Here is a 24,985-nt window from a genome sequence, read left to right on the forward strand (position 1 = left end):
ATGGAGGAATGAGCATCCAAGTAAGAGACCATTTGTTTTTTAGCTTTTATATCTTAACAGAATATACTAGTATTTCCTGTGAGGCACCACGCGGAGTAAAACACTCAACACCATGAGTGAACTTTCTGGAACAAGAATTTAGTGCTTTGATTATTGTATTAATTTATTGAACTTATCCTCTTTTGATGAAAATTCTTACCGATAGGAACTACAATAACATAATAGCTTTTACTGTGTAAACATCTTATTAAACAACAACATTCATAATATAATCGCAAATGACAAGTGATAGATCATTGAATTCATTAATACAAATTGACACAAAAGGTTATAAAAAGGGGGTATTATATCCGTTATTTAGAAAAGTGTCACAAAAAGGTGAGTATAAATGAAGTTCCAATTACTAGTATACGTGTGCCATCATAGGAGTTACAGGACAAGAATTAGAATGAGGTCAGAATGTAATTGATGGATAAACTGCTGTGAGAGTGATAGAATTCTAAACTCTGTACAGCGTGATGAAGTAATCTATATAAAAAAGGCTTTAAAAATTAGAATAATTGTTATCTGGGCAACTTAAAAAGTATTTTTATCTTTATTTCACCTGTTTCGTATTCAGGAGTAAAAGACTACAAAATATGCTGCTGGACTTCTATTCTTGTATTTAGTAGTCTTTTCTCCGAAGTGCTTATTCATTAGCAGGACCACATATTCATATTAATTCATGTATAGAAAATCTTTTATAAATAATGTATCTTATAAGAAACCAATTAATCTACTTACACATCGTGTACTTAAACATATGCACGCTGGCATGTAGTTTCGGAAGCATATAGTGGAAATTGAATGTAAATACAGATATGTGTTTAGTAGAGAAGTATTTATACAGAAGACTTCACAGGAAGCGATCAACCCTGCATTGATTCCAGTCCCTATAACAGCTGTACAAATTATACTGTACTTCACTATTCCCATTATCCATTGAGCAAAGCGACGCGGGTCTATACGGATCAGCGTTGTACTCCGATTGCAAAGGGAAGAAGATCGCTAATTGCCTTTTTTCGTAATTGAATGTCAAAATCATGAATATTCGAGTTCTTTATATTTTACTTTGTAAATGGAGTTTATTTGCTGTACTCAAAACACAAGGTAAAGTGGGCATGTTTTCCCGAAATATATAAATACGTACTTTTATTGTAAATAGTTCTTTTTTTAATTTATAAAACTATGTCAAACAAACTTTAACTACACTTGACAAAGGATGTCTGACAGTGTTTTATTTCATAATCTTGAATGTCTTTACTTTATATTGATATCAATCTTTTTTTTTATTTACATAAATATATTCATTGTTTCTTTTTTAAATCAACATTTTTATATCAAGATTTATTTATATTTTTTTGTATTTATGTTTTTATTAGCATTATTCTTTTTGGAAAATAGTTTAACGATGATAAAAGGTGTCAATTTTTTGTCCTGTACAAGCAAAAAGAAGACCGACACTCGCTTGAATTAAAAAAAAAATTCTCATATATTTCTTTCTTATAGCATTTTTGAATTGTGTAGTATACTTGAAATTTTATATTATCTGTTTAAGAGACAACGAACGTCTTTTTGTTTCGTTGGCAATCATTACGTATTATGATAAAACTACAAAACTTAAATGCACATATTCTTAAAGTAGATTGCAGAGTTCGTTCAAGACATCTTCAAAGTTGAAACACGTTTAAATATACATTATTGATGCTTAGGGTTACATGAAAGATTCTTTTTTATTGAATATGCATTAATGTAAAAAGCCAGTTTTCAAATTTGGATTTTTGCCTCGTATAAAAGAAACGACAAATGACCATTGGTTTTTAAAGACCTAATTTTCTATCCAAAAAACCTACTTTTTCTATTTTTGTAGGTTTATTGACCACATTACCAATTTTTATTCCTTAGAATGTAAAATATGTCCCAGTCTCTTAATTTTGTGATAGATTTATTAAACTTTAGCTACGTCAAATCAATAAAGTCTCAACATTTAAAGTAAAATGTGACACCAATGGAGACAAATTCTTCACAGTTACATAATTTGAAGATGGATTAAAATCAGAAGATCTTAATGTTGTGCTAGATCTCTGGAGCTCTGTGAGTTTGACAGGTCACGAAAGATGTCACTCTTAAAAAATACTGATTCAGATTTTTTATATTTAATAAAACAAGTATAGAAAATCAATTGAAGGAAAAAGCAATATTTACTTGTATGTAAGCATAGTAAAAGCCCAGTAAAAGCTATTGATTTGCATTTATATTAAGATGTAAAACTTAAACTGTTAATGAATATAAGATCATTAAAGTTCCATCTATCAAAAAAAAAATCTTTCGCTAAAGTGACGACAGAAATGTTTAAAAAGCATTGATAGAATGTTTATTGCGTAAACATTTTGGACAAAAGTCGAGATTTTAGGTTAATATTTTCATTGTCTACTTTCCTAATCATCTAGTTCAATTAAATTTTATGAAAAATAAACCGTATTCTGACCATATTATCCTATGACATTAAAGCCTGCCTGGGCCATTAACTCCTCCATATAGCTCCTATTTAATACACTACTAATGTTTCCCCATATGGGTCCCTGTATGCTAAATCGAACATTTCCTGGAACCAAAACGCAGTTTTCGACTTTAAAAAAACTACTGAATTAAGTAGGTGAAATTCAGCTGAGTTTGTGCGAATTGTTAGTAATATTGTGTTTAAGAGATTTTTTTCATTATTTGCTCATGCATGATTCATTCATGAAGTGTTATGTTTTTATTACCGGTATTTCACGTCATTTGCGTAATTTCCCGTTCTAAACAGATATCTAAGACTGGCAATTTTATTAATATGCATTTTGAGTAAACCTTACCACAGTGGAAAGATTTTCTATTGTACATGTAAAATATAAGGGAGCTTAAAGGTTCTTGTATGAAAGACAAGAACACTACACATAAAGATGGTCTGTCATCATTTGTTTCTGCTACCTCAGCAGTTTCATTGTCTTGCAAATTGTGAAAATTTTCAAATTTTGTCTGATACTTTTGTTTAAGAATACACCAAAAATGATAATATCGAAAAGAAAGAGATAACTTCTTAAGAGGTTTGCACACACACACACAAACACAAAAATAATTAAAAATTTTCTTCAATTCTCTAGAAGGAAAATATGGTTAATATTTACATGCAGTAATTGCACATTTTGTGATAAGGAAAGAAAAAGACTTCCAAAACACTTCTGAAATGGAATAAAATGAAACTAAAATTAAAAAAAAAATTAAAATGACAATTTTAAATAGAATAACAACCTGATATAAAAATAAAAAAAAAATTAAAATGACAATTTTAAAAAGAATAACAACCTGATATAAAGATGACTTTGAAAAAAAGTCTGCAGAATTAATGTGAAATTCTGTTTCAATAAAAGGTATCCCTTCTCTTCCTGAATTGGAAGCCACTTGCTGAAAACGTGTAATGAGCATGCATAGGAGCCATTTATCCGGTTGCTTCATCTTCTGGACGAAATTTATGGGAAAACAATTTATGTATAAAGATACCAAGAATGTTTCATTTATCCGGAGACTTCGTTCATTAATTGTTTAACTCGACTCTACCGTACTATAATTATAATTTTCTATCAAAGAATAAGGCTTCTTTGCATGAGGTACACATTGTAAGTTGAGGGTGAATTAAATTGAAATAGTTCAAATGCTATCAATATTCCAACTGTCGCTTGAAAAAAATGACATGTGGTTCATTAGTTAATATTGTTAATCAATTCACAGACCTGTTGAATAATAAGTGAAAAGAAAAGATCCTTCTATGTGATTTTTTTTCTATCAATCTTGTTTATTTTCTATATATCTTTAAACAACATGCTGCAAGTCAATATTTTCATTAAATACAGTGCTTTAAACACGTGAATTATCCAAATACCATGGCATGGTATACATATTATACAAGAATGAATCGACCTGAATAGATGTTATACATGTAAAGACCGTCAATAATGCAACAGCTGTTAATGTTAATAACAATTCAAATGTTTCAATAAAAGAAATATTGATTTAACTTTATACTTTTGGTTTTTTCGTCAAGATGAGGTCATCGGATTTGATATTTATCAGCATGTGAAATATGCAGTTTGATGTCTATTTAATTAAATTTCAATCGAACCGCCTCGTTTCCTGTCACCCCTGAAGATTATAACACGTATAATTATTGCGTAGATCAGAAAGCAAAGATTGCAAGAAATGTAGTTAAATATACTTTCTGAAATACATGTAGTAGAAGAGAAAGCAACTGAAATGCAATATATTAGGTCATTTAGGAGAAGTACAAAATCAATTCTTATGATCAAAATAATTATTGGATACTGTAGCTCCAAATTTGTATCGTTTCATTTGACTTTCGAGATTGAATACTGTTTGTTATCTTCATATTTCATTGTAAATCAAAGAAGTTCTTTATTTGCTCTGTTACAATATCTCTAGTGACCCACAGAAACGGTTGGTTCTAGACTTGATTCTTCTTTGAGGTGCGACCTTAATCCCCTCCGTGTACACTCTGGAACTTGGGATTCTACGGTCATTGCACTACAGTGCTTTACAATCTTGATCTGTCTGTCTAAAGTCACTTGTGTATTTTGGAAGGTGCCTATCTGTTTCACATAACTGTGTTTGTAGCAATTGTCTTAATTTCATCTTGTTCTTTTAAATGTTAGACACATGCTTACATGTACTATTCCTGTTAATTTGTTTCTTCAGAAGTCTACCGGTGCCATTTCTTCCCGTAAAATTTTAATTCTATGGTGGGTAGCCTCTATTTGATTTTTGAAACACAGTTCCTTTTTTTAAAACTTGTATTCCCCAATCTTTGAAAAATAAGGCTTTGCAAGGTCCAACTGCATATTATCTATGCTTGGCAGCCTCTTTTTAATTCTTAAACAAAGTTCTTTTTTTTAAAACTAGGATTCCTTAATCTTGAGAAGTAAAGCTTTGCAAGGTTCATATGGGTTTCGGTCTTTCTTGTCGCGTTGAATATTTTTTTGAACTTCTTTTTGATTCCGTTTGGATTGAACTGTCTGTTTTCTCTTTAACTTTGTCAAATCGTCACTTCTTTGACCCGCACTTCTGTGAAATATCCATTCAAACATTGACCCTCGGAACATCGGACATTAAACACAGTCATTAATATGTCAAAGTCCCTATCGCGTTCAAATCGAATTTTTATATGAACAAGGACTTTTTTAAAGGATGGTGTATCCCACGTGGATCCAAAAGAGTGCTTGTAAAATCCATTTATTGGAGGAATTAGCTTAAAAGTACTTTTCCAAGTTCGCGTATCAAGCAAACAAATAAACGAGAGACGGAAATCTTCAGGGTACCTTTCACATGGTGATAAACTCACCACGGGAGAATATATACTCTGGAGAGCTTAATGACAAAATTTGATGGATGAAATTGCTCTCAATATTATATTAAACAGTGGAATACCACTAAATAAATCAAGTCACAACTTTAAATAAGGGTATTACGTTATACTTGTGAGGTACTCACAATGCATTTAATTAATGAGATGGTACAAGAAAAGTTGCAATTTTGTTGATAATCTTTGTTTATTATAACAAGCATTCTGAGAGTATTGCATTAGCAATACTAGTCCCCTACCGGCACGTGAAATCTGGTTCCCGTTATGAATTGAAAATGTCGTAATTCCGTCAAAAAACAATGAAGCGGAACGAAATGCAAACTTGATCTATAACTAATCAAGGTAAAGTCACGTACCAAAAATCAGCTCAATATCTGAAAGAGTTGAGAAGAAAATTGCGGAAAACCCTTAAAAATTGAAAAGGCCATAATTCCGTCAAAAATCAATGAAGCGAAACGAAATGCAAACTTGATCTGTAACGCATTAAGATACACTCACATGCCAAAAATCAGCTCAATATCTGCAAGCGTTTAGGAAAAAAGTGCGGAAAACCAAGTGGGACAGACTGACAGACAGAGGGACAGACGGACAGGCAGACAGACAGACGGACTGACGGACAGACTCAGAGAAAACCTATAGTCTCCTCCGGTTTCACCGGTAGGGGACTAATAAAAAATGATTTTTTTTAATGATGCCTTTAAAATCATTTTTATAACTTTTCTGAAAAGCTTTTCAACAATTGACTTGTTTCTCATCGTTCATCATAAAGTTCTTGCTACTTTCATCGCATTTTTAGCATTTTCTTGAAAGATTTACGGTTTGACAAATTGTTCCATGGCAATTGACTGATCTCTACTAAGCTCTTACTACCAAAACATATTAAAGCAATAATATGCCTCTTTATATATCAAACCCTGAAATAGATGACCAATCGATATCAATCTCTTGTATGGCAATTATTTCAATGTTTAAAGAGTGCCAAGGAGAATAAAATAATTCATAATCGGATAAACAGAGTATCAAGAAATAGAATTGAAAACAGCATAACTTCTAAAATGGTTTTGTGTTTTTTTTTTTTTCTTGACAAGAAGTTATTTTGCGTGTTAGAAAGGCAATTCAAGTAAATTTAATCGATTATAATCGAGAACAATGGTTATTAAAAGATGTCATTATTACGTAATCGTCCTTAACGACCCCTATCTGAATAAAGCCCATCACTCTCGACTTAATGCTCTGTAAATATTGATGCAATTAATCCCAGTATTTAAATATTTTTATACAATTGTACTTCACCGTTTTCTTTAACGGTATTTGCATCATGTGTGTTCTTCGTTCTATAGAATATTTACATAGTCCATCAGTGTAAAAAGGACTTCGGTTTCAAGACTTCATAGTATAACTCTTCACTCAGTTGTCAAATACCAAAGTGTCATGATACAAAGATTAAGGACATGATTTTTTTTTACACTTAAGTATCTCATTGGTCAGTGCTATTTTTTGTATGCCATCAACAGTGTGTTTAACCTTTTGCATGGCAGTGTTAGTGCTACTGGAATAAGATTTCGGAGAGGTACATGTATTATATCAGAGATGAGTTAGATTTTCCTTGGAATTAGTTCTTTGGTGCTACTTTTCAAACTTACTTGTTCCAAAATATATGATAAAGAATTTAATTGGTAGAATTTTGAGACTTTGACAGAATGTACTAATTAAAGTCCAATAATTTGCTGACAATATGTTAAATATAGTTTCCAAAAGATTATAAGTCCGATCGATAACAGATTAGCGATCCAATCTCTGAAAATCCCGATAAAACTCTGAATATCGACTGAATGTAAGTGGGGGAAATGTTTGACTTATTAGGCTTGTGTCGGTCATGAAAAAGGTTAAAATTTAAACTCTTGAATTTTTATTGTCACATACAGACATGGTTATTGAAACCTTATTGTCACAAGCTCTGCAATTCCTCTACTGTCGAAAATTGAATTACATCTCGTATTTCTTCAATATTGTCTGAGTCCTCCCAATATGATGCATTTAATTTCAAAATTATGAATTGTGTTATATCTTCAGATATATTATTCTAGATTTTACCTCCAACCACAGCTTTCAAAACATGACTATTCTTCTTATTGTTTGTTTGTTTGTTTGTTGTTTAACGTCCCTCTCGAGAATTTTTCACTCATAGGGAGACGCTTTCTTCTTATTGAGATATTCATGAAGTCTTGGTTATTTAGACGTTTTCAACTCAAAATGTAATTCTTATTCTCAGTAACATTTTCTTAAAGCCTTAATTGGCCATTTAAACATTTTAACTCCATGAGATCAAAGATCTGCAGCATACTTTTGGTTTCTATGTTTTACCTTTTTTTCTGATTTTATCTTGGTTGGCAACTTAAACTATGCACATAACTTTCAATGAAACAGCATAGAAATTTCCTTTGTTAGATGGAAGCTTAAAACAACAAAATACATCTATATCATGCCATTAATTCGTCTTTTAGATTAGATCAAGGTCATATCATAGATTGGGAGGGGAGTGTAGAATTCTTCTCTGATCCATAACATTTATTGGACTATGAAATATGGAGATAACGAACAGTATTCAAGCCCAAAGTCCATTCAGACAATTCAAAGCTGGAGTAGAGCAAACACGGACCTCCAAAAACATCAGAGGTGGGATCAGGTGCCATGGAGGAGTGAGCATCCCCTGCCGACTATAAACTTTATAAGATCTTACTAAGTATACATCCCAGGGTATGTCATAGCACTGATCTAAAGTCAGTGGATAAGGGTTACAAGGATTCGTATTAAAATTTTTAAATTTTACCAATAATCAGTTCCGATACTTTAAACTTGATGCTTACAATGCTCAATGACTTATAAAACGATTTTAAGAGGGAAATGCACTTTCTTTTAAATTTTGAGATAGTTGTTAGACTTACTAAGTTTGGTATATCTATCTCAAAAATCATATATCGGGACATTTTTCATTTCTATCCTAGTTGTTCTGGGAATTATCACTATTTTATTATTTTTTATTCTAAGAAAGACATCGAGATTCTCCATTTACACAAACTGGTGATCCGTTAAATAAAAACATTAATACGTTTATATTTAGGTAGAACTGATCCAGTGGATCTTGAAAATTTAATAAGCTTACTTTTCAAGGTTCACAGACAACAACAAATGATAAAAATCCAAAGAGTATTTCACTGGGTACTAAAATTAAAGTCAATGTAATTGCTCTTATTGTCAATGTCATTGTCAATGCAATTTTTTGGATATTTTACTAACAATGTTCATGCATGGAATGTTTTTACGTTTTCTCTCTGCCGCCTTAAAATAAGCTACGTTTGTGAATCTGATCAAGCTTATACATTATGCTTTAGAGAGCAAACATCTATAGGCGTTTGGTGTCAGGATGATGTATTTTGTGTATTGTGTGTTTTTCTATATCTGTTTAAATACACTCATTAAAGAAAAAATCAAGCAAAAAAAAAAATCGCTGAAATTAGCATTTTGTAAAAGCTATCATATTACTGTATATAAAAAGACATACAGAAATATATCTTTTAAAAATGCTAATATCAGCGATTTTTGATATTTTTTGAATGAGTGTATTTAGACAGACATAGAAAAACTCAAAATACACCATCCTGAATCAAAACGCCTCTGGGATCAACATGTATAATTGAATTTTGATCCATTTATTTCTAAATATGATGAATATCAATTTGTCTGTCAGTACTTTCTAGACGCAAAATTGTTATTGTTTCAAATATTTTTGTAGGTATTAGACGTGAGGAAACAAATGAGCAGAGATTAGTCAGAGACCTGTTGCTAGGATACGACAGGAGAGTCAGACCAGTAATGCCTGATAATACGTCACTTCCGTTAAACGTGACATTTGGATTAGCCCTTTCACAAGTGATTGATGTGGTAAGTATGAATTAGTCCAGTCATTCGTTTTAAGTAAAGGACATTAGTTGCAAAAAGATCTTAATTTCTTTGTGTTTTACTCTACAGAACAAAAGGTTCTAAAATACTTAACACATATCACTGAATACACTATCCATCTGACACAAAGTGTCACAGGTCACTTATATGTCTTGCAGAACCCTGCTAAAAATTATCAAGGGATCATGCTAATACCTATAATCATGTTGTCTAGCTGTTTCAATCGATCTTTAACGACGTAGCATCCGTAAGAGCTTCAAGTATCCTTGGGCAAAAAATAAATAATAAAAATCTGTTTTGAAAAACATCTCTTTAACTGATTACATTTTTAAGCATCCTTATTCAAGATAATCTGAGGAAAAATTTAATGAGTTTTGTACATTCTGGACCAACCTTCATTGTATATAAATCAGGAAAACATTTTAAAAGAATCCAGAAAAAATTTCAATGTATGTCTCGGTATAAATTTCTCTAACAAATAGCACATCCATGAAATTCATTTTAAAGCTCTTTAGACAGTATAATGCAATATGCTAGTTTCTACCCTTATTCTGCAAAACTCTGTAAATGTATAAATGTTTTCCAGTGATATTTGTTGATCAAGAAAAAAAAACATGTAGTATATAAATTCTGTTTAGTTTGCAACTGTGTTTTTGCCACTATAAGGGCATGGCTGTCTATTGTTAATTTCTTGGAATAAAGAAAACTTCTAGAAAGATCTACAAACGTATTCCTCAATGATCACATCAGTCAAACAACTGTCCAAGATTCTGTGCTTCGCAACCACTTCACCAAATTAAATTTCAATCCTTCATCGTAATAGCAACCATTACTCGACGCTAATAAATACACGATATTTCATCACATACGTGTTTTAGAATTAGGTGCTGCAAAACTAGTTTATAATGACATCAAGGCGCTTCTTTCCCATTTACAAGTCATAAAATTGTGACGCTATTAGCATACGCAATTCCACGATGCTTCAAAATTTGTTTTAAATGGATAGTATTGCAGTTCATCGATTCACACATTGCCTTCGAAACGAACTTCATTCATACGATTCGATACACAAACAACTGCAGTGTGAGTTCAAGGGAAATCATATCTGAGTTTCAAACGACAATATGAGACCAGGAAGTCCAATGTTTTGTCAATTAATTAAATTGTAAACATATATTGATTACAGTTTTGTTCTACTCAGTAAAACTATTAAACATGGTTGAATTGGAATTCATCATTTTTTTTTCAGTATTACTTTTTTCATCTAAAGTTTTCAGTGAATAAATAGTTTGATCTTATCTTTAAAATTTCTTACTTTGCAAATTAATTCCATCAAACCCAGAGAATGTCCGGCATTGTATTCACAGAAAACTACGATGATTAACACTAGCAACATACCTTCGTAGAATACCATAGATCAAATCTTTGATTCATTTCAATACACTATGCGGAATAATATAATTATTCTTTAGATAGATGATAAGTTGTATCGAGAACAAACAATGGCTTTCATATATGAATATTTTACATTTCCAAAATTTTTTTTCCTTAAGATTCTTTGCAAATTAGAAAAAGTTCATGTTCTCATGAACTACCGTGGGAAGAGTAAGAACATTTCCATTGTGATGTGATTGAAGTCAAAAAATAGTGCAAACTTTTTTTCTTAAAAAATGATCGTTGAATGACAAAAATATGTGGCAAGTCATCAGAAAAATAATGTAAATATAAGATATGAATTTAATTCTTGAGAATTCATGAGGTACATGAACTACAACGCTTCACGCCTGCATATTTATCATGAAGCGCTTACGCGCTTCATGAAATATGCAGGCGTAAACTGTCGTAGTTCATGTTTTCATGAATTCTCCAAAATTGAAATTCATCTCTTAAATAAGCTTGCAGTATAATCGTTGTTTATAAATGATATACTAGAAACTTGCTGTTACCAAATTAATCTAATTATTATATATCAATTGCAATCAAATAACCATATTTACATAAAATTAGCGTAAATGTAATTTATACACAATTTTTAGGTCACCTGAGTCACTCAGGTGACCTATTGCTATCCGTTCTCGTCCGTCGGCGTGCGTCGTGCGTTAACATTTGAACATTTTTAGCTTCTTCTCTGAAACCGCTTAACCAATTTCAACCAAATTTGGCATATCTATGGGTGAAGGGGAACAAAAATTGTGAATTTCATGGTCCCTGCCCCCCTGGGGCCTGAGGGGTGGGGCTAAAACCACCAAAAATAATGCAATCTTTAAAAATCTTCTTCTTTACTCCTGGACATCAAGCAGTCAAACTGTTGGCATCATTGTAATAAGCATTGAGCCCTCTACCAAAATTGTGAAATTCATGGCCCCAGGGTCAGGGGTTCTGGCCCCAGGGTGGGGCTATATAGATCATATAGTGAAAGTGCATTATTTCTTTGAAAATCTTCTTCTCTGCTCCTGGGTATTAGATAAGGTAACTAATACATAGTTATGATGAGCAAGAGTGCCTCTTCCAAAATTGTGAAATTCATGGCCCCAGGGTCAGGGGTTCTGGTGTTAGGGCGGGGTTCTATTGATTATATAGTGAAAATGCATTGATTCTTTGAAAATCTTCTTCTCTGCTCCTGGGTATTAAATAAAGTAACTAAGTACATAGTTATGATGAGCAAAAGTGCCTCTTTCAAAATTGTGAAATTCATGGCCCCAGGGTGGGGCTATATAGATCATATAGTGAAAGTGCATTATTTCTTTTAAAATCTTCTTCTCTGCTCCTGGGTATTAAATAAGGTAACTAAGTACATAGTTATGATGAGCAAGAGTGCCTCTTCCAAAATTGTGAATGTCATGGCCCCAGGGTCAGGGGTTCTGGTGTTAGGGTGGGGCTCTATCAACTATCTAGTGAAAATGCATTAATTCTTTGTAAATCTTCTCTGTTCCTGGGTATTAAATTACGTAACTAAGTACATAGTTATGATGAACAAGAGAGCCTCTTCCCACATTGTGAATTTCATGGCCCCAGGGTCAGGGGTTCTGGTGTTAGGGCGGGGCTCTATCGACTATATAGTGAAAATGCATTAATTCTTTGAAAATCTTCTCCTCTGCTCCTGGGCATTAAGGTGATAAACTAAGTACATAGTTATGATGAGGAGGTGGGTCCCTTCCAGAATTGTGAAAGCCATGGCCCCTGGGTCAGGGGTTCTGGTGTTAGGGCAGGGCTCTATTGATTATATAGTGAAAATGCATTAATTCTTTGAAAATCTTCTTCTCTGCTCCTGGGTATTATTTAAACAAAGTGCATGGTTATGATGCATAAGGATGCCTTTTCAAAAATTGTGAATTTCATGGCCCCAGGGTCAGGGGTTCTGGTGTTAGGGTGGGGCTCTATTGATTATATAGTGAAAATGCATTGATTCTTTGAAAATCTTCTTCTCTGCTACTGGAGATTATTTAAACAAACTAAGTGCATGGTTATGATGCATAAGGATGCCTTTTTAAAAATTGTGAATTTCATGGCCCCAGGGTCAGGGGTTCCAGTGTTAGGGCGGGGCTCTATTGATTATATAGTGAAAATGCATTGATTCTATGAAAATCTTCTTTGCTACTGGAGATTATTTAAACAAACTAAGTGCATGATTATGATAGACAAGGATGCCTCTTCCAAAATTTTTAAATACATTGCCTCAGTTTTTGGGGTTCTTGAGGAGGGGGGGGGGAGGGGGCTCTATTGATTATATAGTGAAAATGCATTAATTCTATTAATTAATCATTAACTAATCCTGTCTGCTCCTTAGTGTTGAGCTAATAAATTAATTGCTTAGCTATGATGAAGATGGGAGCTTCGAACAGAATTTTTAAATCTTGTGGTCTTAGGGTCAGGGGCTCTGGCATAACGAGGAAGGGGGGGGGGGGGAGGGCTTTTGATAATATAGTGGAAAAGTGTTAATTCTTTGAAGTCCATAGTTATTATGATGAGGGTAACTCTTCCAAATTTGTAAATTTCTTGACCTTTGGTCTTGGGTTCTGGTGTTAGGGTAAGGCTTTGTTGAATCTGTAGTGAAAATGCATTGTACCTGTGAAATTCTTCTCTGCTTCTGGGCACATTGAAAGCAAACTGAGTAAAAGTTTAAATGATATAAGTAAGCGTATTTCTACCAGATTTTTGAACATCTGGACAATTTGTCTTAGCATTCTGGTCCTAGACAGGGCTCTATTAATTTGTATTCTACTGAGAGAAGTTATTCCCCTTTTCCATTCACCTTTGATAATTAATCACTGTAAATAATGTATTTGAAAGATTAATAGAATAAGATAATTATGCAAGAATGTTTATCGTATAATTCAAAAAGTACTTTCTTAGTTTTAATAATCAGGCAGACCTGTAAGTAATAGATAAATAAAAATGAGACAAAAATAACTTATCTTATTAAAAGTTCTTCAAAGACCATAAGAGAGGTCAATGCTAGAGGTCTTAATGTGGGTTTAAAAATAGTACAGAAGCACTAATAGTTTGTTAATTAGTCTGCATGGTGATAATATTAAGTGGGGGACAGATTAGAACTTAAGTTATGAGTTGATACTGAATACTAGACTAATTATTTTGTTGATCCTGATCTTCCTACTTCTCTTGCTTCAGGGCAACAAAGCTTCATCTGTCAGTGTATTTAACTTCTAAATTGTTGTATTATACTCAGGTGACCGTTAAGGACCTTGGGCCTCTTGTTGATGTAAAACATCCTTAATCGTTTATGCAACTATATCTCAACACAAAATACACAGTTATATCATTTAATTTGCATGACGTTAGAGTATGCATGATTAATAAAGGTAGATTCTACACATTGTTTTTTTTTTCTTTCCCAAGACTAGTGTAATTTAATTATCTGGATCTATGACAATTAACAAATACACAAAAATAATTCCTAGTCTCTCTGGTTCTTAATGGAGTAAATACAGGAAGCAATGCACTTTTGTCTGGTATTTGCAATAAGCCACAAAGTATGCAGAGGTCATAATTTTAAAGGTATCATTTCTCGCACGTCAAATTATCTCTTGCAAAAGTTCATTAGCCCTTTCATAGAGTTGCTTGCAACTCATTTAGTATGTACTTGCTATTTTAAGAAAGTGAAATATGACATAAATATCATTGTTTCTTTGTCAAAGACACATCGCAAACATTTATTTTTCAATGAAGCAAATGAATTACTGAACATCTAGAAAAACTGTAAAATTTATCACATCTGATTCCCTTCCATGCTTGCTGCAAATGAAGCAAATTTCGCGCAAATGACCCAACGATTCTTGTGTTTACTATTCAGGTTTCTTTTTTCGTATACTTAATAAAAAGTATGAGGTACCGTATACTAGAAAGATTTATTTATACACTAGTTTGTGAAGCATATAGATTATGTTGTAAAGAAGTTTTTGTTTTATTTTGTTTTTTTTTTAAATATTCATTTTTTTTTTACGTGTGAAAGATTTTTCATTTCAAAGACCAAAGTAGTTTTTTTAGTGGCAATACCAGAAAAAATAATTCGTTGATATGATTTGATTTGAACATATTTTATTATGTAGAAACATAAATGGATTTTGGGCAGCAGGCATAGCCTATATAAGCCCTCTCCACAAGTACAAGGTTCATTTAAATTACACATAATGCTAGTCGCCCGCGTGGCGCAGTGGTTAGAGCGTCTGCTCTAGAGTCGCGAAGTAAGGAGTTGATCCTTACGTCGCGGGTTCGAATCCCACTGTGGGACGTGGAGACCGGTCCTTCGGATGAGACCGTATAAACCGAGGTCCCGTGTCGCAGTAGGTGCTGGCACGAAAAAGATCCCTCACTGCTCAATGGCCGTAAGTGCCGAGTATAGGACAAAATTTGCAGCTCTCCATCGGGAAGTGGTGGCGTCTCCATATGAGTGAAAAATTCTCGAGAGGGACGTTAAACAACATACAAACAAACAAACAAAACACATAATGCTACATGAAATAGTTACAGGTTCATGTAACAAAATTCACACTTGAAGACTTAGAGAGTCTAACAAAACAGGTCTCACTTTTTCAGAGCTTTGATACTGACATGACTGATTAATAAAGAGTGTAATTCCTGAAAACGTTCAAAGGAAGTTCAATATCTTTTATCTAATATCTCCTTTAACTTAATTTGATGATCGTTATTCTTTGTCCATTTGTATACCAAGAACAAGGCTTTATTGTTGCTGAATTGAAATAATGAACGGGACTCCTACGCAGATTTATTGTATTTCACCAGCTACCGAGATACCATCTGACTCCTAGTGCAAATAGGAATCGTAGATTTTTTCCTTGCTAACTCATCATTTACAATAACGTTTCCTATTTGCATTCTAAAGAGAAATAAAACTTAATCAAAAGAATTCCTCAAATGTGATTACTAAAGATGAAATTGAAAAAAATAGGCTACTGTGTCAGTGCATATGAAAAGACAAATGTTGATTCGTAAACAACATTATTAGGGTATTCGTAACCCTGGTACACGAAATGGAGAACTAATTGTATAGATATATGTCCTGTCTCCAGTTCTTATATTAAGGGAAAATAACATTAAATGTAAATTTTCCGTCCTTATAATAAGGGCAAATATCATAAACTGATTTTTCAGTCCTCATTTAAAGGGCAAATAACAATAGCTGTAAATTTTCAGTCCTTATTATAAGTTCAGATAACAATAACTGTAAATTCTTTTTCTGAACAAGGAAGTACTTTTTTACGCATCTCCATATCGCTTTGAAAAACAGGTTTCATTATTGGGAAATATAACATAAGTGGAATAATCAATATTTGTTGAATTTCTGATGAATTATGACCGCAGGATTTCTCTCTAGTGTAAAATTAATGGATTTAATCCAATACGTTACACAAATGCAAAATCTACTTAACCAGTTACATGACATGTATTATAAAATCAAGTGGCGACGTCATAGTTAAGTTTCTAATTCTGTCCTACCTTCCAAATTAATTCAATTTTGCCTCCATAATAAAATAATAAATTAGCCCAGTCATTGGACATAAATATTGATGACATCTTTGGGAAAATATTATATAATATGTTAGCTATTTCAGGGAAGAGAATTGTTCAGTGTTTCTAATTTTAAAATGCCGTACACTGTCTATTAAGCGTTGTTTCTTTTATTCATAGAAACCAAAATTTATTTTAAATTCAAATGATGAATCATTAAATAAATTGCAATATGATAATGAAATTGTATTAAAGACATTTTTAAGATCATTTTTAGGATATTTTGTACACAAAGGTTAAGTGGGGTGGGAGTTTGAATATTTAATTTGTATCAAATGTTGTTTATAGTATTGTAAATCACATGCCACTAGAGTTAACTATTTACTTTCTGATACTTAAAATGCAGAGGTCGAAGAAACATATTTTCTGATTTTTTCAGGATGAGAAGAACCAAATCCTGACGACAAACTGTTGGTTAAATCAGGTAGGTTGATATATTTTATTACATTTTCAACAGTGAAATACTGTGATTTATTTATTGAATAAGTGATATTCTGTCACAGTGTGAAAGGATACCAAAGTGATATTCTGTCACAGTGTGAAAGGATATCAAAGTAAGTAAAAAAAATTCTGGCAGTCATAAGATATATAGAGATAATAACTAAACCACCTTGATAGAGAGTTAAACTGTCCATTTCTTCCCAAATATGTTGCTAAAATCCATGTTACGATGTTTTCAATCTCACAATAAGCTATGACGTCACAGCCTATAACACTGTGTTAAGAAAAGACAGAGGTAAAGGGAAAGTCAAAGAAAATGTAATAAACAGAAAATTCAATTTTTGTAGTTGGATATGGAATTTATTTCACTCGTGAGACAGGATTTTTTTATATTTTAACTCGTGCTTCGCACTCGTGAAAATATCAAAAAATCCTGTCCCACTCATGAAAAAAAATTCCATATCCAACTACAAAACATTGAATATCTTCTGTAAATCGCACAGGATATCGATATAGCCATAGATAATCAATTCCTATTATATATTTAAAGTGCTTTGTCTAAAGTGTTAAGTTATAAAGCGCAATATAAAATAACAAAAAGCAAGAACCCTAGATAACACAAACCATAAATAATGATTTTACCTCCTTTGCTGATCCCTCTAGGCAGTACAGTCTGACAATATATTAGATAAAACAAACTGATGCTTACCAAGTGTTTTCAGGTTAACACTTGATTTAACATTGAAGGAAACAAAGATAACCCATAAACCCTTTCATATCGCCACTTCTTTAGTGCTCAGAAACTTGGGCTTATAACTCCATTAATCATATTATTTTAAATGCTTTAGACTATTACAAATTTAGAGAAATTACTAGAGAAAATACTCTAAATTATATCAGTGCATAATTCAAAGAAAATAAAAGGGATAAACTTTCAAAGAAATTTTGAAATATAAATGTATTTAAAAAGGGGAAATGCTGAAACTCATAGGAACACCCTACTTTGTTTGACATTTATTTATTAGTACTTGATGTATGTAAACTCAATATATTTTAATAGATGTGGACAGACTACGGCTTGCGTTGGAATCCGAAGGACTATGGTGGTATTAAAGTTGTTCGTCTTCCCTATGACTCAATTTGGAGACCGGACATATTTCTATACAATAAGTAAGTGAAGTCTGAGGAGGTGATAGTAATATGTAAAAAGCTGTTCTTAAAGTTAATTGAAAGTCTTAATCATGATATCATTATAATGCACGATGCTATACAAATTACGTTAAAAGTTTTTATTATAAAACAAGATATATATTAAATGAAATTAAAATATGTTTGGCAATAATGGATTGCTGCAAGGCAATGTTACTCTGCACACCATGTAATTGGAATCATAACTTTTTTTTCAGTGCTGATGTATCGACATACTTTTCGTCTATTAGTTCAAACGTCATCTTGACGTCACAAGGCAATGTAACTTGGCTCTCCATGGTGATATTTAAAAGTTCATGCTCCATAAATGTGCGCTACTTTCCATTTGATGAGCAGAATTGTTCTATGACTTTCGCCTCCTGGACATACGATGGGTACCAGGTTAATCTGGTTCTCAACACTCACGAGGGAGACATTTCAAATTACAAATCTAACAGTGAATGGCATCTTCACAAACTTTATGTCCAGAGAAACGTTGTTTTCTACTCCTGTTGTGCTGAGCCGTATCCTGACATCACATTCTATATCCATATCCAACGAAGACCTCTGTTTTATATCTTCAACATGGTGATGCCGTGCGTTATGATTACACTGGTTGCCCTTCTTGGCTTCTATATACCATCTGATTCAGGTATGTTATAACCTTCTTCTCTACCACACATCATCTGATTCAGGTATGTTATATCCTTCTTCTCTACCACATACCATCTGATCCAGGTATGTCATACCCTTCTTCTCTACCACATACCATCTGATTCCGGTATGTTATACTCCACTTTTACAATCCATCTGATTAAGGCATGTCATACTCCATTTCTACATATTACCACATACCATCTGATTTAGGTATGGTATACTCTTCTTCTCTTCTACATACCATCAGATCCAGGTATGTCATACTCTTTTTCTACAATCCATCTGATTAAGGCATGTTATACTCCACTTCTACCTATTACCACGTACCATCTGATTTAGGTATGTTATACTCTTTTCAAATTCTAGGTACATCTGATTCATGCATCTATGTTATACTCTTTTTCACTTCTACATAATCTGATTCAAGTATATCATGTTATTTTTTACTTCCACATAATCTGACTAGGATATGTCATACTCTTTTTCACTCCTACAAACATCTGATTCAGGTATATCATAATCTTTTTATATAATCTCTGTATCCTTTTGCAGAAATAACTAAATTTTGAGACAAATTTTATTTCTTTATTTTGGAACATAGATAATAGATACATAATGTGGGTAGTAGAAAATGATGACATATTTTTTGCCGTCTTCATACATGTAAATTGTTGAAAAACTTATGCACGTAGAAAAGGATTTTCCCTGTGATGGCATAATTTAAATTTGTACTTAGAATTAGATATCCTTAAATAAGTCTTTTAAATACATTTGTCTTTCATTGGAAATAGAAATATATACTAGAGTACCAATCATCAATAAGGATATTAAGAGAAAAAGACAGAGTAGCCATTAAAATAAAACTCAAATTATCTTCTGATTCTCATTTAAACTGAACGTTTCACTTTGAAACAAATACAATGAAAAAATGATATATACTGTAAATACATTTTAGAATTTTACAGAAGCAGTGCCGAAAATGTTTTTTTCATTTTTTGAGGCACTTCCAGTTACGTCAAGGATCCGTAAAACATCATTAGTTGATATATCAACCAGAATTAGAACTTAACTATTGTGTAAGATATGGTATCTAAATGGTGTGGATAAAGAATGGTTATAAATGAACTTCTAATACACTGTAAAGGAAAATAAATTGTCTTAAAGTGGCGTTACTGATCTAAGATTGGCAGATATGGTCAAAAGATGAACCCTTTACTATGCCAAGAATAATTTTGTAGAAACATGAAACATCTACTGTAAATTTTATTCTTCTGCGTGTCAATATAAATGTAGATCATGTGTAAATGAATTGAATATATATTTTTATCTGTATTATTAAGCATTACTCAGATCAAACTTACATTCTTTTTCATCAGTAAGTGTTTGGTGTAGCTGTTACGAGTCAAAATCAAAGTACTGAATTGCACAACAGTATTTTTCTTTTATTAAAGGGGTCATCTTCTTATTCCTTCTGTGTTTGCTTTACCTTCCTTCTGTGAATGCATGTGTCATCCCATTATATCGTCCATAGAGAAACAATTTTATTGTAGGATTTCTCTTGAAGGAGCATGAACACAGATTTGGGGTTTATAATCTTCCAAATTTTCGGCAGAATTTCATGACTTTTATGTTGCAAGAGCATTTCAGATCAATGTTTATAACTTTATTTATAAAAACTACGAATTTCGAGCGTGTTTATCATACATCCTTCCACTTTCAGGAACTAAAATTAAATCATGATATTCAAGGAAAGTGTGAAATGTGAGGTGTATTAATAACAGATGTGAAAATTATAATCAAGAACATTCAAAAACGAAATGAAGGAACTTCAAGGCAAAACCAAACACACCAGTGTTGTCAGTTTGTGATCAGTGATGTGAACAATGTCAGCAAATCGAACACACCCGGTAAAACGTAATTATTAACAACAACGGAACACATGCCAATGTTTTCAAACACAGGTGTTTGGTGTAAAGTTATGAAAAATGCCCCGGTCATTGAGTATTAAGAATTTTCATGTAATTTCATGTAAATTTTCATGTCATGTCAAGTCATTAAACTGAAGATAGTTTTCAAAGAATAATTGAAATTCAAAAATGTAAACAAAAAAGCAATGCAAGTATGTCCATGCCCCTTTAATCTTAAAGGACGACAATATATCATTTCAGAGTAACAAATTGAATTTTGGGGTGGAAGAAGATAGCGAGAATTGGTAAATAATATTTCTATATCAGACAGCATTCCTTGCCAGATTTCTTCTAAATATCTAAAGAAGCTTTGTGATACAGAGATGAAAATTTAGTTCGAGGGCGAATAATTTTTTTAATAAGACTTCTTGCTTTTGGGAACAAAAAAAGCATGAAATACATGCTTATCTTTTTTTTTTTTTTTTTTTTTTTTTTTTTTTTTTTTTTTTTTTGTCATTTCCTATAATTTGTAAGGAGGCTTTGTGAATTAAAAATTCTGAAATAAAACGTTTGATTTAGCAGAAAGGAGTCCAAATAGGAGGGAAGTATATCAAAGTGAATTGCATTAATTCATATTTATAGAGGAATTTCCAATTTATGAAGTTTAATATTTTTTTTAATGTTTATGCGATTTTTTAAGATTTATCTGTAGATATATGGGATGGTTTTAGAGAGTGAATGTGTTTTGCATTCTCCAGAAATAAAAATAATGAAAAGAATCAGATATCCTAAGCAATTTGTTTGCTGAAAGAAAATATATATATATATTATCGTTTTCATTAAGGAATACAACTACATAATATGAGGTACATGTACTAGTACGTATATGATAAAAATACGTTAGAAAAAAATCTTATTTTTAGACTTAACTCCATTATAATTATGTATTCAAGATGTAATAGATCTAGTACAAGAAAAAGTGAATTTCATCGACTGTGGTGAATTCATTTGAACTTTATATATTGACACTTCTTGTTCTTTTGTATCCTGTTTTTAATGAAGTAGCCTCATCTCCGTTGGAATATATTAATAGCCGGAACTTGAATATTGGTTTTTTAATGCATTTATCCCTTATTTAATGTTCCATTCATGTACATGTGTGTTCCTGTCTGAATTTTTGTGTGAATCATGTGACCTAAACGAAGTTCCTATCTCATGAAGCTATGAGTATTATCTGTTACTGAACTAGAACGTTTGCGAGGTTTTTGATATTACAAGGATTGACTTTGGTCAGTAAATGCTATATTATGACGCCGTCTGTCAGTGAGTATTATATAACAGAATGACGCTCATCCCACAAGGGATATAATAAAATCCTACTTTGATTGTATGATAGGATATAGCCTTGATGTTTTTTTTTTAATCTCCTTTCATCAGAAATTTAGTAATGAAGAATGAAATCAAATTTACTGAACATAACTGTAGATGTGCAGCGTTAAAATCAAACCATGTTATCTACGTTGAATAGTAGAAAGATATTTTTACTGTTTCATGTGTATGAAAGTGACGAGGTGAACCACAACTGGGTGTGTAGATTAAAATAGCGCCAAAACAAATCACAGTAGATTAGTTTCACAGTCTTTTACATTTGTTCGACCAGGAAATGCGTCTGGAAACCCGTTTCAAGTTACAAAACTAATTGTATTTTAGGTGAAAAAAAAAATAAATTGGGTTTTATTTCAAATTAAAGTTTTCTGTATTACAGGTGAAAAAGTGACTATGGGAATCACTACCCTTCTGTCGATGACAGTGTTTATGATGTTAGTTGCAGAGAACATGCCCCCAACATCCAACGTGCTACCTCTGATAGGTAATGTTCACGACATTAATAACAAAAAACAAAAAAAACAACAAAAAAAAGAGCAAACAATCAAAATACAGAAATAAGGAACTATCAAAATCATTTCAATAATTTGTGAGCTTAAAACGAAATTGTTGAAGAAGCGCAAAAACAAGCCGGGAACAATAGACATTTCATTATTACATAATATAGATGAAGGAAACTTTATTATGAGACCATCAATATTGATTTATTTCAACTTCTAAAAATACTTCGTTGAATTTAGTAAGATTTCAATAAGGGTTTATTAATTTTAGAATAAAAATAACTGCATTATACCAAATCAAATGCTGTGGCCAGGGAACCAAAATAAGAATTAAATGTACATTGCATTTATAAATGGGGAGTAAGTAACTATTTTTAAGTCTGATTCCATTAAAACCAACATTCTACTTCCGGTTTAGGCATCTACTATGGAATTACGATCATAATCGTCTCCTTGGCGACGGCAATGACAGTATTTACTCTTAACATCCATCATAAAGGACACAGAGGGTATCCGATATCTCCAGTCCTTAAGAAAATCTTCTTTGGAGTCTTCGCCAAATTGATGTGTGTGAAAATGGACACTTGTGGGAATAGGTCTAAAGTCACGGTGAGTTCTTCAATTCTGTTTCTTTGGAGGGTTTGTGATCTTAAACTATGCCTATTTCTAAATTTTATTTTAAAATATTCTAACATTCGTAACATGTTTTCAGAATCATATCACTTCGTTTAATATATATGTATCTTTCAAAAAATTTCATATCTAGAAGCACACAGAAAGACTTTATACATTTACATGAGTATATATTGTATTTTATTTAATTTCCTCTGCAGCTTCAAATCATAAACCATAATCGAATTTTACAGCAGTTAAAACAGTATTGTACATGTATTAATATCAATTATTAAAGTTTAATAAAGTATTCCTTCTAGACTCGTAGAGATTAATCCCCTTATACTATTATCTATTCAAAACCATACTTACCATGACATACCAATGAAAAGGTAAACAAATTAATGTAATTATTGTATTTCTTCAGTTCACCCCAGACTTTACAAGCAACATGGCCAATAACTATTCACCAGTTTCAAAGATATCTGAAGTAGAAAGGACAAAACTGTTAGAGGTAAAAACAAAAAAAAGAGATTACTTTTTTGTATTGTTATATCACTATAATCTGTGTGTCTTAGTAGACATATTCTAACGAAAAAGATACGCATAAAACTAGTTACCTTTTATGAATATAATTTTACTTGAGAGAATTTGTTCAAACACGTTATCTTGCATTTTTAAGGACCTCTACTATCAAACAAAAAAATAGGAAAGTTTTACCTCTTTGTTAGTCTTAGCAATAAAACAATTTTACCATTTAAAAATAGTATTTCTGTTGTACATTGTAAGTCCTTATTTTGATATGGACATAGAGGAATGGATCTAAAAGAATCAGTATTTGAAAAACAAATTGTTATATTTTTCTACATTTTGCTTATACCTTCTGCATATATACTTTCAATTATATGTTTCTGCCAACGATTGAACAGAATTATTTGTATTTCAATTTTGTTGGCCATAGAAAAACATCAGGAAACGAAATCAAATAATTCTGAATATTATAGGATGGTGTTCGGCCATGTTGTTGTCATAATGAGAGACAAACGATGAATCACAGCTATGAAATGAAACCAGAAAACAACGTCCGGAAGAACCACACCCCCGATCTCCATAACAATCAGACGTTCGCCAGTCCGAGCAGTGAAGCGGCTAGTACACTAGAACTTAATTTCTCCAAAGTGCTGAGCAAGGTTTGCCATACAATAGATAACAACGAATCTCGCCAGCGAGAGCAGGATGTACGAGATTCCGTGAGATATGAATGGCAACAACTGGCTCTAGTTGTGGACCGAATGCTTTTGACGGTTTTCATGCTTGTGACTCTAATTATGACCTCTGCAATCATGATGCAAGGTCCGTTAAATCAAGCATAATTAAAGAAGTGTTAATTAATATAAATTTATCTTTTCTGAGCGCACACCATTGATACATTAGCTGCATTTCATTTCCGGATTTTTTTTTTTGAAATTTTCAATTTTTCATTTCCGACATTTTATAGTTTTCATTTCCGACATTTTCAACTTTTCATCGACATTTCACGCAAAAGAAAGGAATGAATGAAAATATATACCTCTAATGTGTATGCTTTGTAATTCATATCGAAGAAATGTTCTGTTATCCTATCCTTATGTATTTACTGAAGAGAGTAATTGACGTTCTAGAGATATTTGTGCTGACTTGAAACCATCATGGAAAAATAAAAAGTCGCAATTTACTGGTACCTGTACCTTTGGTTAATAAATACATGTGGTTCAATTGCGGGTTCTTCTAATGTAATAGTGAACGTTTTGTGAACAGAATTATGTGTGAACATTTTGAAAACCTAATAATATTTA

The 24,985-nt window shown here is 32.1% G+C and overlaps 1 protein-coding gene across 1 annotated transcript; it reads left to right on the plus strand.

Annotated features, from left to right (window-relative positions):
• Window positions 1–1,025: 1,025 nt before the first annotated feature.
• Window positions 1,026–24,985, plus strand: LOC133193663 (neuronal acetylcholine receptor subunit alpha-10-like). Its single transcript, XM_061329617.1, has 9 exons — window positions 1,026–1,149; window positions 9,246–9,394; window positions 16,839–16,883; window positions 17,961–18,070; window positions 18,307–18,740; window positions 22,418–22,522; window positions 22,957–23,147; window positions 23,578–23,664; window positions 24,155–24,985. The coding sequence occupies exons 1-9, from the start codon at window positions 1,083–1,085 to the stop codon at window positions 24,521–24,523; spliced, it is 1,557 nt and encodes a 518-aa protein (XP_061185601.1). The 5' UTR covers window positions 1,026–1,082; the 3' UTR covers window positions 24,524–24,985.

The sequence above is a fragment of the Saccostrea echinata genome, unplaced genomic scaffold (genome assembly GCF_033153115.1).
Source record: "Saccostrea echinata isolate AGI-Se365-2 ecotype Australia unplaced genomic scaffold, CSIRO_AGI_Sech_v1 ptg000028l, whole genome shotgun sequence".
In the NCBI taxonomy this organism is placed as follows: Eukaryota; Metazoa; Mollusca; class Bivalvia; order Ostreida; family Ostreidae; genus Saccostrea; species Saccostrea echinata.